The sequence below is a fragment of the Chenopodium album genome, chromosome 2 (assembly GCF_948465745.1).
Source record: "Chenopodium album chromosome 2, dcCheAlbu1.1, whole genome shotgun sequence".
Taxonomy (NCBI): Eukaryota; Viridiplantae; Streptophyta; class Magnoliopsida; order Caryophyllales; family Amaranthaceae; genus Chenopodium; species Chenopodium album.
In genome coordinates, this window is record NC_137835.1 from 73,613,306 (window position 1) to 73,630,008 (window position 16,703).

At 35.7% G+C, this 16,703-nt stretch overlaps 3 protein-coding genes across 5 annotated transcripts; 2 read left to right on the forward strand and 1 right to left on the reverse strand.

The window, feature by feature from the left end:
• The first annotated feature begins 354 nt into the window (after positions 1-354).
• On the forward strand, positions 355-2,605 carry LOC145587369 (uncharacterized). 3 transcript variants are annotated; one of them, XR_014101255.1, is made up of 3 exons: positions 355-498; positions 1,107-1,250; positions 1,901-2,605. XR_014101255.1 is itself a non-coding variant. In XM_081644106.1 (2 exons), exon 2 carries the CDS (start codon positions 1,117-1,119, stop codon positions 2,404-2,406), a length of 1,290 nt encoding a protein of 429 aa, XP_081500232.1. In that variant the 5' UTR covers positions 355-498; positions 1,107-1,116; the 3' UTR covers positions 2,407-2,605. The 3 variants fall into 3 exon arrangements, 2 of the variants coding, with proteins under 2 accessions (XP_081500232.1, XP_081500240.1); XM_081644106.1 differs by having other exon boundaries at positions 1,107-2,605; XM_081644114.1 differs by having other exon boundaries at positions 366-498; positions 1,111-2,605.
• A 1,408-nt stretch (positions 2,606-4,013) lies between these two features.
• LOC145600563 (magnesium protoporphyrin IX methyltransferase, chloroplastic-like) lies at positions 4,014-6,529 on the forward strand. The gene is made up of 2 exons (XM_081656448.1): positions 4,014-4,628; positions 5,874-6,529. The coding sequence occupies exons 1-2, from the start codon at positions 4,050-4,052 to the stop codon at positions 6,279-6,281; spliced, it is 987 nt and encodes a 328-aa protein (XP_081512574.1). The 5' UTR covers positions 4,014-4,049; the 3' UTR covers positions 6,282-6,529.
• Positions 6,530-8,041: 1,512 nt separating this feature from the next.
• Positions 8,042-9,966, reverse strand: LOC145575471 (trihelix transcription factor ASR3-like). Its single transcript, XM_081633341.1, has 3 exons — positions 9,128-9,966; positions 8,600-8,650; positions 8,042-8,325 (listed from the first exon to the last, which is right to left on the reverse strand). Exons 1-3 carry the CDS (start codon positions 9,912-9,914, stop codon positions 8,042-8,044), a joined length of 1,122 nt encoding a protein of 373 aa, XP_081489467.1. The 5' UTR covers positions 9,915-9,966.
• Positions 9,967-16,703: the final 6,737 nt, after the last annotated feature.

Genomic DNA, 16,703 nt, shown 5'->3' on the forward strand with positions numbered 1-16,703 from the left:
TTTATAACCGTTTTTAAATATTTGCTCAATTTTCTTATTTGGAAACCTTTTACAATAATTAATTCATTTCTCTCAACTAGTGGACCCAACGTAAATCATATTTTATTAATTTCATATTTTCTCTCTTCTAATTCTCTCTACTACTTTTGATTTTTACAATGTTTTATTCTTCCACCAACCCCACTGCCTCCATATTTTTTTACTTTCTCCAATTTTTCTTAAAACTCCTCATATGGCCTGGAAAAATGGAACAAGTATTTATATTTAAAAACGGATGGAGTAATACTGTAATAATTAACCATAAAAAGACCCAAGCCACTTACTTATTGGACGGATCTGACCCATTTATGAATGGACATGTTAGGGCTTTTATTAATGGCCCATTTAATTGTTGTGAATAAATAAGGAGAAAAAAACCTGATGAAATGCACTTAACATCTCCATTGAAGCGCACTCATCAATTCATCATCATTGCACTCCACGTTCTCCATTTATGAGGTAAGTTGTTGTTTCTTTTAGTATTCATCATATCAATTTCACAATCTGGGTTCATCTTTCATCTAATTTAATTTAATTGTCAATGCATTAAGTTTAGGGTTCGAAATTCTCAATTATTAATTCTATTACTAAGATTATGAAGGATTATAACCACCGATTATGTTGCTAGCAAAGAAATTTATGAGCCTAATTTGATAATTGAATTTCATATTCCTAAAATTATGTGATTTTTCCAGATAATTGAATCATATTTGGTTGCTAATAGAAAATCTCAAATATTGGTTCAACATACTAAGTTTATGAAAGTAATCATCAAATTAGTACTCGTATTGCTTTAGTTTGAATAAAAAAATAAAAGCAGTTAAAGAGTAAATTTTTATTACGTGATAGTTAATACTCGTGATAATTTTTTTTACTCCCGTTACATATTAGTTGTAACTTTTGAATATGTTACTCCCTCCGTTGCAGGTTATGGGCAAAGGCAACGATTAGACATTTTTCCTTTCTGCTTTATGTCAAATCGTTGCACATAACCTGTATCGGAGATTCGGAGGTAGTATTTGGTAAAGTGTAATTTTTGATTGATGGTTAATTGTTAATTGTGGTAGATAGGTGACGATGGAAAACAAACATGGTAAGCGTAGGAGGCGTCGTAAGCGCGTACATTTACCTCTTGAGATGTGGCTTGAGATTCTATCTAGACTGCCAATCAAGCCTCTTGCGATGTGTACTGTTGTGTGCAAGAAATGGAGGTATATTGTCTATAATTTAAGGAAGAAGTTTAAAGTTCCTAATTGTGGTTTGTTCTTAAGGCTTGCCACTAACACACAAGATTTGGTGGGTTATTTTTGTTTTAAAACTAAGAAGTTTATCAACATACCAAAAAGTTGTGCCATTGATGGGTATGTTGATGCTATTAATAGTGGGTATGATAAGGGGTTATTGACTAACTTATCGTTCGATTTGGGACCTTTATACAAGATTAATCCCTTGAATCCCAACAAGCAGGGTAGTTTCTTCACTTTCTACCTCGGGTTGTTACTCTTGGGATTATATGATGGTACTTATGAGGTACACAATGTTGCCACTAACCAAGTCTATGTTGTGCCCAAGTCACCTATTGTGTTGCTATATGGTTCAGAAACCGATTGTAGTCGGGCGGGTGCCATTATTCAACTTCCATCTAGGAATCTTGTTTGTCATTTTATTGTTGTGAGATTTAGCCTTGAGTACCACAAGTATGAGGTATACTATTCGGAAAATGGTACTTGGGTTGGATTTGGGTTGGAAGGGTATGACTTTGATGATGCTGCTCATAAGTTGCTTACAGATAACTATGCTGTCATTTTTATGGAATTCAGCATATGTATATATTTATTGACAAACAGCAACCATGGTGTAGGATTTATGATCTCTGGGCCTAAAACTAATCAACCGAAAACATATCGTATAATTCCCTTGCCAAAGCTTTTGGATGGGAAACATTTGAGCACAAAATTAATGGTATGTGACAGTACACTCCATCTATCTTATTATGATATTGGTACACTCTGCATTTGGAGATCTGATATAGAAATTCGAAGACCTGGTGCAACATCAGTAACCTGGGCATGGATTCGCAAGCTTGTGATTACCAATACCTTGGAGTTAAGTATATTGCCTTTCATCAAGACGAATGCTCAAAAACACCTAGCCAAAGCTTTTGATGCCGGTCATAGTGTGGTGCCACTCACTTGCCTTCGTGATGCTCCCGTTATCTTCCTCCTTGTCAACTCGACTACCATTTATGCATATAATTACACTATTGACTTCTTGGAGAAAATTGGTGACATTAAAGATTGTGATGATGTAGCTTGTGTATCTATACTCAAGCCATGTTTAAGATCGATCCCTACCCATGGTAGTTGAGCAATGCTAGCAAATTTTTTGTATGTAGTAAGTACTAAAGGTATAATACTTTAAAATAAGTAAATTGATAGCGGTTCATGGAGCAAATTGATGTTCTTTTCTCTTCAATTATCAGTGCTTGCATAAATTGAGGTATATATATTAATTACTAATCTCCCCTGATTGTTTATTAAATTTAGATTTCTGATTTTTTTTTTTTTTTTTTTTTTCCTTTTACGCTTAATGATTGCCCAATTTTATAAAGGATTTGATACTTCGTAATTTGTATGCATTGCTTCTCTAGTTTGAAGCATTTATCCATATTGATCTAAGTTTGGAAGGAAGTTTTAGTACGTTAATTTACTTTATTGCTTTATTTAGATCTTTTGTTGTTTTCTGATTTAATTGTAGAACAAGATTTGACAGTCTAAACATTTTTCTTTTTAGTGACGGTAAGACTCAACTTGCTAAGCACTAGAATTAGATATTAAAGTAAAACAACTGTATGTTTCAAAAAAAAAAGTAAAACAACTGTAAATAATTATCCTAGTCGTAGTTAGTTACATATGATAACTTTTGCATAGTCAAATATAGTTAGCATTCTTATCACTTAAAGTGCTTTTTTTTTTTGTGCACCCGAGTAGCAAGCCCCAAAAGAAAACAAAGCAAAACTAAAAAGAAAACAACAAAAATAGAAGCTACTATTATTGATGTTTTTGGTGAACTTTCACCGTTGGGATACATTATTGATAAAAAAAAAACTTTAAAGCAAGAATTTTATCACCATTGGGATAGCTCTAACTACACCCCTCTGATGAGTAAGTAGTTCGATCTGAAACCATCCTAGTCCAAGCCACACTAGGCCGCATAAATCCTTCTATAAAACGACACCAAGATCCGAAGTGACCGTCTCAAAGAAAATAAACTTTTACTCCATTGTAACACCAAAATTAGCAAGCCAATCCGCATCACTTTTAAGTTGTTATGTTGTAACTATATTTAGCTAGGTGGCCAGCCACTATAGGTGTTATTTCGCTAGTGTAATGGGAGTTACTTGATCAGTGTTAAAAGGGTTACTTTATTTCGCTAGTGTAATGGGAGTTACTTGATCAGTGTTAAAAGGGTTACTTCATCATTGTTATAGAGTTACTCGGTCAGTGTTATAGGGGTTACTCGATCGGTATTATAGGTGTTACTTAATCAATGTTATAGAGGTTACTTTAAGTGGTCACACGGTGTGGCCGGCCGCACACAAGACCAACGGTAAAATCAAACTAACAAATTAATAAGAACAATATGTAAATAAATCACTAATCAAATCAAATTCATCATCATTGGATTGATTATACTAAGAAATCAAGCTTTTTTTTTTTTTTTTTTTTTTTTTAAAGACAAATCAAGCTAGTTATCAAACTAATCAAGTCAAAACTAACAAAATCAAGCAAATAACTTGATCATCAATGAAAACTTAGAACTAATTAAAAAAAATTTAAAAAACAAATGGGAAGAAAAAACAAAGGAAGACATTGATTAGTTGGACCCCACAAAAATCAGAAATCAACCCACATTCTATCCTCACCAAGATTACATTTACATCACTCACTCAAACATTACTTGGTTCAATTTCAAACACCCACTTCACTAGTTCACTCCTCCTTTCTCCAATGGCATCCTTAGCAACCACCACCACCCTTTCCCTGAACCACCTCACTCGCAACAACCCCACCACCACATTCTCTCTCCACCCCCACAAACGCAGACTCACCCCACCATCCCTCTCCGCTCTCCCACCCCTCCTCTCCACCATCACCGACATCGACTCCAACCCCACAACACTCGCCGTAATTGGTGGCGGATCACTCGCCGCATCAATCGCAGCACTAGCAGCATTGCTCTCGCTAACAGACCCCGAGAAGCGGCGTCAGCAGCAGGCCGAGGTCGTTGGCGGGAGCGATAAGGAGGTTGTTAGAGAATACTTTAACGGAACAGGGTTTCAGAGATGGAAGAAGATTTACGGGGAGACTGATGATGTTAATAAGGTTCAATTGGATATTCGGATTGGACATGCTAAAACTGTTGAGAGTGTTGTGATGATGTTGAAGGAGGAAGGGGATCTTAGTGGTGTTACGGTTTGTGATGCTGGGTGTGGGACTGGGTCTTTGTCTATTCCTTTGGCTAAGGAAGGTGCTCTTGTTTGTGCTAGTGATATTTCTGCTGCTATGGTTCAGGAAGCCCAGGCTAAGGTACTACTCATCTTATCGTGTTATTGTCACGATAATAATTTACACGTTCATACAGTCATATATATACACGTATATAAAATGTTGATATTGTGAAGGTAAGGTATTATAATGGTACTGTCTCAATTTAATTGTCGCGTTTTTAGTTTATGTTACATTATTATAGGACTTTAAGTAAGGTACATTTTATTGTTGGAGTAGAATTGTAGATTAGTGTTATTTCATTATAAATTTATTATGTTTTTAGTTTGAATTACAGTAGTAATATAAATGTATATTGTGAGCTAGCTTGGTGAAGATGATGGGGAACTCACGAATTGAGCCTACCATCTGCTCATGCTTGGGAGTGTGGGATTCCCTTACTTTTCCCTAACGATTACATTAATATCAACGTCAACTCAATCAGATGTACGCGGACTTACCCTGTGGCAAGCCAGTAGAAAGATTGTTTCCAATTGGCTTTAATCCTGATATTCAATAACTCTGTGCTACTTTAACATTATAAGATATCTTTGCACCAGTCTTAGAAATCAAGATAAAGGCCACTTGTTTACAAATTTGTACTTCTTGCATTCATTTTGAACCAAACCGATGGTACCCTTAAGCATTGCAAATATGTTATATAAACAAGCAATAGTACATCAGTGTGTCATCAGAAAAAATCTGTTTGAAATGCTTTAGCATTAAGTGGCAATGAGTGCTCTTATGTTCGAGTTTCAAGCAGCAGAGGTGCTGGTATGATCTTCGGTGTTTATAATTTCATGGACACTGAGCAGGATCAAACAGAAGTTTCCATTTCTATAAACTATAGCTCTTTCAGCAAAGACAAATGCAGTAGTTTCATGATTAGACCATTCTAGAAAGAGTAACTTTGTTTCCTTTTATGAACCTAAAAGTTATAATGACATTCACATATTTTATAACTTACAAAGAATGACATAACTGAACTCAATGCATAAGCACAATACGACCTTCTTGGAAAGTTAGTTCAAGGAGCAGCGTCTGAAGTAGAAAAGTACAACTGACTTTCATGGTTTAGTTTTATAAACTGACTTTCATGGTTTATTTTATAAGCTGGTTTATTTGGTGGCATATATGTTACAGTAGACACCCAAGTTGTCAGACTGTATGACAATATGATCAATTTTATCGTTTTAATAATCATAATCTCTTAATCAGCACTCTCTTCTGTTAATCAAATTGTAAATTGCTTTCATTTGATATGTTGAACCTGTTCTATACACGCAGGCAAGAGAGGAGCTTCAAATTACCGATACTAGTCCCTCATCAAATATTGTGATGCCAAAATTCGAGGTGAAGGATTTGGAGAGCTTGGATGGGAAGTATGATACAGTTGTTTGCCTTGACGTTCTCATTCATTACCCCCAAGATAAAGCCGATGCAATGATTGGCCACCTTGCTTCATTGGCTGAGAATCGATTAATACTAAGTTTTGCACCCAAAACATTTTTTTATTCTCTATTGAAGAGAATAGGAGAGCTATTTCCAGGGCCTTCAAAAGCCACAAGGGCATATTTGCATGCAGAGGCTGATGTAGAAAGGGCATTGCAGAAGGCTGGGTGGAAGATTAGAAAGAGAGGATTAACTACCACACAATTCTACTTCGCCAAAATTGTCGAGGCAGTACCTGCATAAATAAATTCAGAGGTTAGATCCATGTTTTGATTTGTTCACGTTCTCAACCTGTAGATTATTTTTTTGGGTTAGTCTTATGTAAAGTCCTGTGATTTAAGTGTATCTTAATATTCTGTGTTATTATAGATTTCTGTATTCATCAAGTATAGGCAACTCTAACTTTAATTAGACAAAGAACAGAAGTTCCAATTTTGTATGGGAGGCTTTTGTTGTCCATGATAATGAAAATAATCAGCTCATTTTTCTTATGACGGCAGATATTTTTTTACTTCTTGCGTCCATTGTGTTCTGGACAGCATGTGTGATGTACATTTTTGGAAGTAGTCGAACACTCGAACTCTTTGTTCACCTCAAGTATTCGTGTGCTAACATGAATGAGTTAATAGACGCTTGATGCTTTACTTTGGACCAAAAAAATTGAATTACTATCTATCTCATACATACAGTGTATATTCTGTGCTTTGAAGTGATGATATTCAATTCAACTGTAATGACCAATTGTAAATGTTGCTATGAGTATCCTCTGGATCTATGTACCATAAACAAAACATTGTACCTTAATAAATAGTGACTTATGTGCAGCAAATCAATATACAAAATGTTTCGATGTTAACTTCCAGTTCAGAGAAAGGTATGCCTGTTATGTTGGGTAAAGCCGAACAATGATATGTTGAAGGCAGTGTGATTGTCTTTACATGGTAATGGTTACAAAATCGAAGACTGTGGTGTCTCCGCAGTTTTAGTTAGGACATCAGTAAGCTTGCTGAGTATATTCGTCAATGCATTGTTGTTTTTCTTCTTCTGTTCTATGTCCAGTTGATACTGTTGACAGATGTTGTTGTGCCTGTTGAGTACAGTTCTGCATTCTATAATTTGTCTTCTGCCTCTATGACCCCATGTATCTGTGCCTTAAGAGGAGTTAGAGCAAGTTTTGTTCTGTGCCTTTGAGCAATTAGAGATGTCTAGGCATGATTCAATTGCAGTGTAGAATGTGAAGAAATCACATGCTTGAACCATAATTGTGACAGAATATAAGGAGGAAAAAGGCATACTCCAAAGATATGATGGCCTCCCTAATGGAATGGCGAAACTCGACTTGGGTGAAACCAAAATTGTAACCTGGAGAAAACTCAACCGTCTCCAAGAGTATTTCATTCTTATGGTGCCAAAATTTGAGGTGAAGAATTTTAAGAGAATTGACTGATGTCACCTTATGTTTAACCTGTACTTTTGTTGACCTTGATAATTGGGAAAAAAAAAAATCACCTTATGATCAACATAATTTCATTGCTTCCTCTTCATCTTGTTTGAGACATCACGTGTGATCTTTTGACTAGCCACCTTGGGTATAAAATTGCAGATCAAAATATGAATTTATGTATAGAATAGCGGAGATTGACACTTGGACACGCACCCCATGTTTGACAGCAGGGGTCTTTTAGCAAAGTATGCAATTATTCCAGTATCTATATCGTTTATTCAATCATTCAATGTATATCCTGTGCTATGAACTTCTGATATATGCATTTTAAATCGCCATTGCCATATCCAGTGTGTCAAATAAAGATGATTCCTGGATTTTTGCCCCTTGTTTTTAGTATACCTAAATAAAAGGGACTTGGGTGAAACAAATCAGAAGTACAAAATGTTTAAATGAAAATTTGCAATTCAAAGATAATAAGTAATTGTGTCATGCATGACGATGGTCTGAAGGTACTATGAGGTGTGGACATCTTTTACATGGTAAAGGTCTCGAATTCTCAGGTCACCAGCTTCTCAGCAATCTTAGACAGGACATCAGTAAGCTTGCTAAGTGTAGACATCAATTCATTGTTGTTCTGTTTCCTCTGTTCTCTCTCCAGTTGACAGTTTTTGTTGTGACTTTCGAGTTGTGCATTCAACAATCTGTTGTTTTCCTCCAACACCTTTAAGAGTTGTTCTTCCGAGCAGTTTGCTTTACATTCATCTGTAGATAATCGCTGTCTTTTGCCCTTTCCTTGTGAATCCTCGTTAGAGAAGTTTGGCCTTGATTCTTTTGGAGTATCTGTTAGTGTGAAGAGACATCAGATTATCTAACAATTACAGAATGAAGAATGCCTGAGATAATAGTAAATTTCATTTAGTTTAGCTTGTTTTGTAGAGAATTCAGAGATATCAATAGACTGATAACCCGATAATGCATATGCATACTCATATTTGGTCTTGGTTTGGATTCCTAAGTCGAAGATTAGGGTAAATCCATAGATATTTATAAAATGCAACAAGTGAACTATTGGGTTTGGTTAAGCTAATGTGTATAGAGTGTTTCATTCTCGTACCTTGATTCGAGCTTTTGTTCTTTTTCTGGAATGCTTGATGATGCTGCTCTTCTGCTCCCAACGAAATTACAGTCAGAAATGTATGTCATAGAAACAAACTGAATTTCAATACAAAAACACTAGATGGCAAAAAGAAAACAACTCTTTAAGACTGAACTAAAGGTGCAACACAATATTGTCATCCAATACCAAGAGTGTCTTAAGACAATATGACCCATCAATTCAATCAACACTGAACAATAATTTTATATGTTTCAATCAACAAACTCAGGTGTGGCATTGTAACCATTTTATATGGCGTCTGATATCCCGGTTCTGTTCGATATCAAAGGGCATTTTATATGTTTCAATATCTTTTTACGACGTAAAGAAGGGTTGAAATGCAAGGGCGATAAACTCAAAAACTTATACGAAGTACAATGTACATACAATGGTCTTATGGCCAAGATTTTATATTATGTTGCACAAAATCAAGAAATTCAAACGTCAAGAAAAACAATAATTGTATGTTTTTGGTTTTTAAAATACCTGAAATCGGTTCTTGAATGCAGAAATTCTTAACAGGTTCCTCAGTCACATTGTCAGCAGACTTAACATCATCCGACTTCCCTGTTATTGCCAGAGTCTCCTGCACTTTATTCTTGATTTCAGACAAAACCTCTGCACCATCCTGCATTTTCTCATCCTCCTCATCAACCTCCTCGTCGTCGCCACCCTCCTCGGAACCAAACTCAGCATCATCAGATACAGCAGCAGCAGCAGCAGGAACTGCCTGTAAAGGCAACGGCGAAACAGCACCAGCAGCACCAGTCTCCCTTCCTTCCAAAACCTTAAACACTTCGACATCGAACGTAACAGGCAGCTTCTTCTCTTTTCTAAGATCATTCCTCATATTCCAAAAGGAATCAGCCTTATTAACCATCTTAGACTCCCAATTTTTCACCTTCCTGAAATCTCCTATCAGATTACTCCACCTCTTCTTGCATTGTGCAGGACCCCTCTTCACACCTTGCTGCTTACAGTAACATGATATCATTACCCACTTCGGCTCCGTGTTATCAAACAACAACGACGGCGACGACGATGATGATCCTACTCCTGCTCCTGCACCTGCACCTGCACCTGCATTAACTAGTAATGCAGAACTGATCTTTCTGCCTTTGTGAGGGGAGTTTTCAGTGATTTCCTTAGCCTGAATGAGTGTAAGAGTTTCTTGCCTAGTCCATCTTGGGTGTCTTTTGCTCTTTGCATCAGTTACACTGCCATCATCCAAACCCGGGTTTTGGTTTCCGTTTAATTCAGAAACAATTGCCATTGTTTTTTATTTAAAAAAGCAGGGAAAAATAATAGTAAAGATTCAATCTTTTTTTTTTATTATTGGTTTTTGGGATGTTCTTAAGTTTTGGGGCTGTGCTATACAATTGAAAGGGGTGATTAGGGTAAAGGAAAATGATAATTTTTGGAGATAATATTTGGGGTCTGTAAGTAATCTTACAGTTTAGGTAGGATAGTGATCTTTTTGGGTGTTTTTCCAATTTTAATTAATTGAGAAAATCTTTTTCTTTTAAGTCGGTAATAATGGGTATTATTTGATAGCTAGGTTAATTGTGTATCTTATAAATAGGGTGATTATTTCCTTGCTTTGGATGATTTACTTACCTAATATATATGGAACATTGTATAAAATAGAAGATCAAGTTTATTGCCATTCTAGGACTTGGGAAATAGAAATTGATACAAATTCTTAAATGAAACTGATTTACACTAATTTATTGTGAACCACTAAATATTAGAGAAACTGTGGTTGTTTAATTAATAAAAAAAAAAAGGTCACTATAATAAAAATAAGGTCATTATGTTGAAATAAAAGTCATTTTGGTATTATATAGTCTATAAGAGGTTAAATTTTTTTAATGAAATATTTTATATAATGGTCAATATGAAAAATAAAGGTTACTATGTTAAAATTAGGGTCATAATGCCGTATTCAAGTTCAGAATAATATTAAAATTATACAAGTTTTAATAAAGGTTACTATGTTAAAAATAAGGGTCACTATGTTCACTATAATGTCAGTTGGGTGTGTATAAACTTCGGGTCCACAATAATATTATTGTGGACCAAGTCCACGCAAGTCATTCTTTTTTATTGGACATTAAGATACAACTTTAACCGCAAGTCCGCAAGTGTTTAATATTGCACGAAACTACGGAATAATAATTTAGCGGGATAATGAACAAAATTACCCTTAGCTCTCTCTTTACATAAACCTATTAAGCAAGTCAGAAGTACGACAATGCATAAGACCATAACATCATCCAAGGCAATGTCCAAAATAAAAAAGAATACCATGTCAACTTTGAGAGTCTTAAAGATGAGAATCAAGAATCTCTAAGGGTTATTGGAAGAGGAAAGATTTGCAAAATTATCAAGTTTATTTGTATATGAACTAGTTGTGATTTCCTAGATACATTGGGCTTTTGGGTAAGACTATTTGGGAAATTCGGTATTTTTATCCACTTTCTCTCAGTAATTTTACACTTTCTTCATCTCAATTTACACATTTTTTATTATTCACCATATATCTCTGAAATTTTTTAAATTTACCATATATTATTACACAAATTCACCATATACTCTTAATGACAACGAAATGAGTTCATAGATATATAGTGAATAAACAAAAAAACTCAGAGGTATAAGGTGAAAAAACCGTTAAACAAAATATAAAAAACAAGTTCAAATCCAACTTAGAATAACCCTTAAATTAAACTTGGATAATCCTTATTACCGCTATTGATTTAAAACTTATCAAATTCATTAAAACTTACTAAAACTTGAAAAATAAGATGAATATCATAGATTCATTAGGTCCTTATTTTAGGATAGAAAAATTCAAATAAATGTTTACAAACTTGGGAAAAAAAAAATGGAACGATGAGTTTGGATTATCCAAGTTTAATCTACAACTAAAACTATTTTTTCCTTTTTTTTTTAATTGATAAGTTTCTTGAATAAATCTTGTGTACAAGACTACAAGGGTCAAGGGTGTAAGCATTTGTTTATTTTAAAATTCTTTTTTAGTCAACAACGTACCTTGTCAATAGTGTTAGTAACCAAATACTAAGCACAAAGTTTCATATGCGGCTGGCCGCATTGTATCTCCTATTTTCTGTTTTCTTCTTCCTACCTAAACACACCCCTTTCTCGAACTCTCTACTATGTCTCCTCTCTCCTCTTTCTCTTTCTCCTATTTTCATCTTCTCTAGTTAGCCCACTCAAATTAAACAAGTTAAATGGAGCAGCGGTGGTAGGGGGTAAGGAAGCTCCTCGTACTCCGTCGCTGAAAAACAAGCTAGAGGTTTTAAGGCCAAATTCATCCATGAAAACTCTAGATCTAGAGTTTTCATGGCTGAATTTGGTCTTTTTAGCCAGATTTCAAGTGAAATTCGAAGCCAATATTAATTTTGTGGTATTTGTTCGATTTAATTTTTTTTTAACAATTTTAATGGTTGTTAGTGGTACGGGAGTTGGTGGTGGTGTGGTGGAGTTTAAGGTTTTGAGGACGGAGGTTGAGAAAGGTCGGTGTTGGTGGTGGTTACGGTGGGTTTGGGTGTGGGTTAATGGTTACTAGGTCGGGGGCTACTAGGTTGGTCAGGGGTTACTAGGTCGGTCAGGGGTTACTAGGTAGGGGGTTAATAAGAGTTACTAGGTTGGTTAGGGGTTACTAGGTTAGGGGTTACTTGGTCGGTTAGGGGTTACTTGGTCTGTTACTTGGTTACGGGTTACTAGGTCGGTTAGGGGTTACTTGGGGTTACTATGTTAGGGGTTACTAGTTCAGTCAGGGGTTACTAGATCGGGGTTACTAGGTCAGTCAGAGGTTACTTGGTCAGGGGTTACTAAGTTAGTCAGGGGCAACTTTGACTGGGGGGTTACTAGAGGGGTTACTTAAGTTAGGTTACTTGAGGGGTTACTAATATGGCACCTTGCCGCACCGTGCGGCCAGCCCCATCAGAAACGTGCTAAAGAGCTTAAACTCCTATTCAAACCCAAACCACAATTCCTACTCATACTTGAATTGGGAAACCAAACCAATATACTTATACAAAAGGAAAAATTTCCCGGAATAATTTCATCTTGGGGCGTCCGCTAAAAATAATCCTACCTTTGTGTTATTTTTAGATAATCCGACCTTTATACCTAATCTGCTTAAATGGTCGTCCCAAACGGTCATGTAACTTGTTATAACAAGTCACGTGACACGTGTTGACCTATGATTAGTAAAAAAATAAAAAATTAAATTAAAAATAATAATTTCTTTTTTGAAAGAAAAAAAATAATAATTCCCTCAAAAAAATAATAATAATAATTTAGTAATAATTACCACCAGCAGCCCAACAACCCTCCATGGTCGCCCGACACCCTGACTAACACCTAACGCCGGAGCGCCGCGCCAAACACCTCCCCTGAACTACCGACCCTTCTCCCCTCCACCTGAACCGCCGACCCTCCCTCCCCTCCCCTTTCACGTCGCGATTCTAGCCCCCTTTTTCCTCCATCCCAATTCAGCCCGCGAAAGAAGATTGTTCTTCTTCGACGGTGTTGATAAGAGGAGCACGAAGCAACCGAGCTCGTCAATGAGAGTGAAAACGATGGAGGTGGGTTCGGAGGAGGTGGATATCGCTGGCATTGGAGGTGGTGGAAGAGAGAAAGAGATAGTTAGGGTTCCGCTGGAGTTTGGTTCGGAGGAGATTTAGTACAACAAGAAGGTTGGCTGGGTTGGGGGATGGGTGGCTGGGGCTGGGCCGCTGGGGGACTAGTGGTTGGGGCTGGAGGACGGGTGACTGGGGCTGGGGGCTGCTGGTTTCTTTCCTTTTTTTTAAATTCATTTTTTTTTTTAATTTTAAATTTTAGATAAATCACGTGGTGACACGTGTATTTTAAAACTAAAAAAAAATAACCTGTTGAAAAAGTTACCAATCACTTGGGATCATTTAAAGTTGATTGATATTAAAGGTCGGATTATTTAAAAATAACCCAAAAGTGGGATTGTTTTGGGCGAACACCTGTAGACACCTAAAAATGTCTCCCCAAAACCACACCCGATGATGAACAACCTTTCACCGCTGTTATTGGTTGGGTTGAGTATTTAATCTTTGGAGTGCTTAAATCTATATTCAATCCCAATACATTTCATAAACCAACTCAATTTCTAGCCCGACCCATTTCACTAAACCATAACTTTTTTTTGGGGTCCACATCACAAAACCGAGATAAACTGATTTTTTGTCCCTATAATTTTGATCCAAATAGGTTGGATAGGCCTTGAAATAATCTTTCCAATGATATATCATAAGCCCAATTCCGATTTAAAACGAAGAAGATATGAGCAAAATACTAAACTCGGCCCAAAACCGACACCCTTTCACTAAAACGGAAAAAATCTTAAAATCTACAAATGATTTTTATCCGATTCTATTAGGTTGGAAAGTAAAATTGATAAGCTTTCTAACGATATATTATACGCCTTTATTCCGAGTTACGGATCAAAAGTTATCATAATTTTTAAAATGCGTAAAAAAACTAGAATTACTGGCAACAGTTTAAAACACCGAGCCACGATATAAGTTGACGTGGCACAATGCTTTGTACCGAGACACGGAATTTTTCACCGTGTCACAGTGCTTTTTCTGTGTCTTTTCCGCATATCTAAAAAAACTGTGCAGCGCAACACGGTCTGCAATACCGGGCCACGGTGGACTGCGTCGCGTCTCGGTATCCTGTGTCATGTCACGGCACGCATACCGTGACACGGGAATTCTTGTGTGCTTCCGTGTACAAAACCTCACGCGTTTTCTGAACTTAGCCGTATTTTTGGTAAAATTGTTTATCGCGACACACTTCTTTTGTCGTGTCACGGCAGACATTACTGCGACACGGTGTTCAGTGCCGCGTCACGATACACACACTGTGTCACAGCGCTTAATTAGGGTTTTTTCCGCGGATTTATCTCTTCTAGGGTTCCGTGGAGTCCCTTGTTCGTCTCCTCTATAAATACAAACCTCATTTCTGCAGTTTCGGGGCACCAAAAATCATTCTCTCTCTCCTTACACCAAAAATCATTCTCTTCTCCCTCTTTAGCCTAAACACTAGCCTCCTTATTCTTCCATAATACTTCTCCTAAGCACTCCAAGGAGTCCATATTTGACCCGAGGTTCCGTCCATAAACCAAGACGTGAAAGGTATAATTAACTGAGGGTTTGAACCAAATTAACTCTAATTTTTATTTAAATTAGTTGTTTCAATTTGATTTATATTTTATTAAAGTTACTAACAGTTTATTCATGATGTAGCAATTCAAGGAAACGCGGAAAATGAGTAATTAATTAATTTAATTACTTATTTTATTTTATATTGCTAGTATCATGATTAGGTTTATTTGATTTGACTAATGATATCATTGTTAAATTACTTCCAATATATATGTTTATTTTATTATATTTATTGATCATCATATTGCATGTTAAAGGGAATATTTAATTGAATATCACGCTTAATAAGATAATTTGGACAACCGGTTTAGGTTCCTTTTTAATCTTGTTGTTTAATTAAGTGATCACAATATTTTAGAATTATATGTTGCATTAATATTCAACCAATTTAGCATAATTGTACTTTGGAGCAAATTGAATCTTTGTTTGCATGCCTTTGACATCGCAGGGAATACTTTTCACTATAAGAATCGAGTAGAGGCCAATACGGGCGAATGTGACTCCATGACTCACTTCGTACCATCATCCCCGATCCTCCTTTTGTGGTTTCGAACCATATGGAGTTAGTAATCTCATGGATTATGAATGGGGTGTAACCTTCACGGGTCAATCGATGTTGCCTATCGTTGTCCCTTATTCGTGGTTGTCTTAAATGATCCGTGAACGGTTTACAAGTTCCTTAAAAACTTGTTGGCGGTTCTCTAGTTTCCTTGTCTCTAATCGTATCATGTCAATTCTCACTTCCTATGAGTGCCAAGCATATTCACACATGCTTAACATAGGCGCACTTCAAGCGACGCCTACAACGCCTCAAAGGTGGGATTAATCCGGACAATTTTTCTTATATAAAACCCCCAAAACCCTCAAAATTTCCCCTCACCTCACATTAAAATTTTCTACCGCTTTCCCTCGGGTGCTCCCTGCTTTCACGATAAATTAACTACTGCCTATTTTTGCTGCTACTCAGCCACCACCGATGCCACCCTCCTCCGACAACCTCACTGCAGCACCACAGCACAACCGGCCAGTTCGCCCTTCTTCTCTCCCTCCTTTCTTCTTTTTTTTATTTTTTATTTTTTTTCTTTTGATTATTTCAAGTTTCAATTATCTTTAATAAGTTTTTATTTCTTATTGTTATTATTATGGTTTGATTATGTATATGAAATTGTAAAAGACTACAAATTTTATGAGTTTTACTATGTTTAATTTATTGACTAAAATTTCATATTTTAATAAGTATATGAAAATTGGGTTTAAAATCTTAATTTTTCATGATTTTAGGGTTTAAAACGTATTGATTAAGTTATCTTATACATTATGTCTAAATTATGTTAAAGCATAATTATTTTGATGATATATAAAATTCTAGATTTATTAAAGTTTCAATTTTAAGTTTAAATTGTATTATTATTATTTATTTTTTTTTGACACAAAAACACCAAAGAGCTTCATTAAAAAGAGAGGAAATCAGGGTACATGAAGAGTAACAGCACATTCAACAAAAGGTGGAACAACATCAGTCCACACTTTTAAAGCACTGAATTTTCTACTAAAATTTATACAATTTATTTTGACACAAAAATATGAAAATAAATTGTATTAATTTCATATTTTTATGTTCTTATTCTCATAAAACAATAGTTGTGAGTATTTTATGATTATAAAGCCTTGAACTTTAAAGTCTAATTTCAAGAATTAATATTCAGATTATTGTTTAATGTTTTGAAGTCTCTAATTACATTGAATTGGTGTATTTTTGGGTTTAAAGCTTACTAATCTAATATATGATGTAGGTAGTTTCAAAGATTGCTATGATTGTAAGATTTCATGTA

What these genes read in the sequence shown, in the direction of transcription:
- LOC145587369 (XM_081644106.1), top strand. Translation starts at nt 1,117, where the DNA reads ATGGAAAACAAACATGGTAAGCGTAGGAGGCGTCGTAAGCGCGTACAT.
- LOC145600563 (XM_081656448.1), top strand. Translation starts at nt 4,050, where the DNA reads ATGGCATCCTTAGCAACCACCACCACCCTTTCCCTGAACCACCTCACT. An exon ending in TTCAGGAAGCCCAGGCTAAG is followed by an intron (nt 4,629 to 5,873) that starts GTACTACTCATC and finishes CTATACACGCAG; the next exon opens with GCAAGAGAGGAGCTTCAAAT.
- LOC145575471 (XM_081633341.1), bottom strand. Translation starts at nt 9,914, where the DNA reads ATGGCAATTGTTTCTGAATTAAACGGAAACCAAAACCCGGGTTTGGAT. An exon ending in CATTCAAGAACCGATTTCAG is followed by an intron (nt 8,651 to 9,127) that starts GTATTTTAAAAA and finishes CGTTGGGAGCAG; the next exon opens with AAGAGCAGCATCATCAAGCA. An exon ending in GAACAAAAGCTCGAATCAAG is followed by an intron (nt 8,326 to 8,599) that starts GTACGAGAATGA and finishes TCACACTAACAG; the next exon opens with ATACTCCAAAAGAATCAAGG.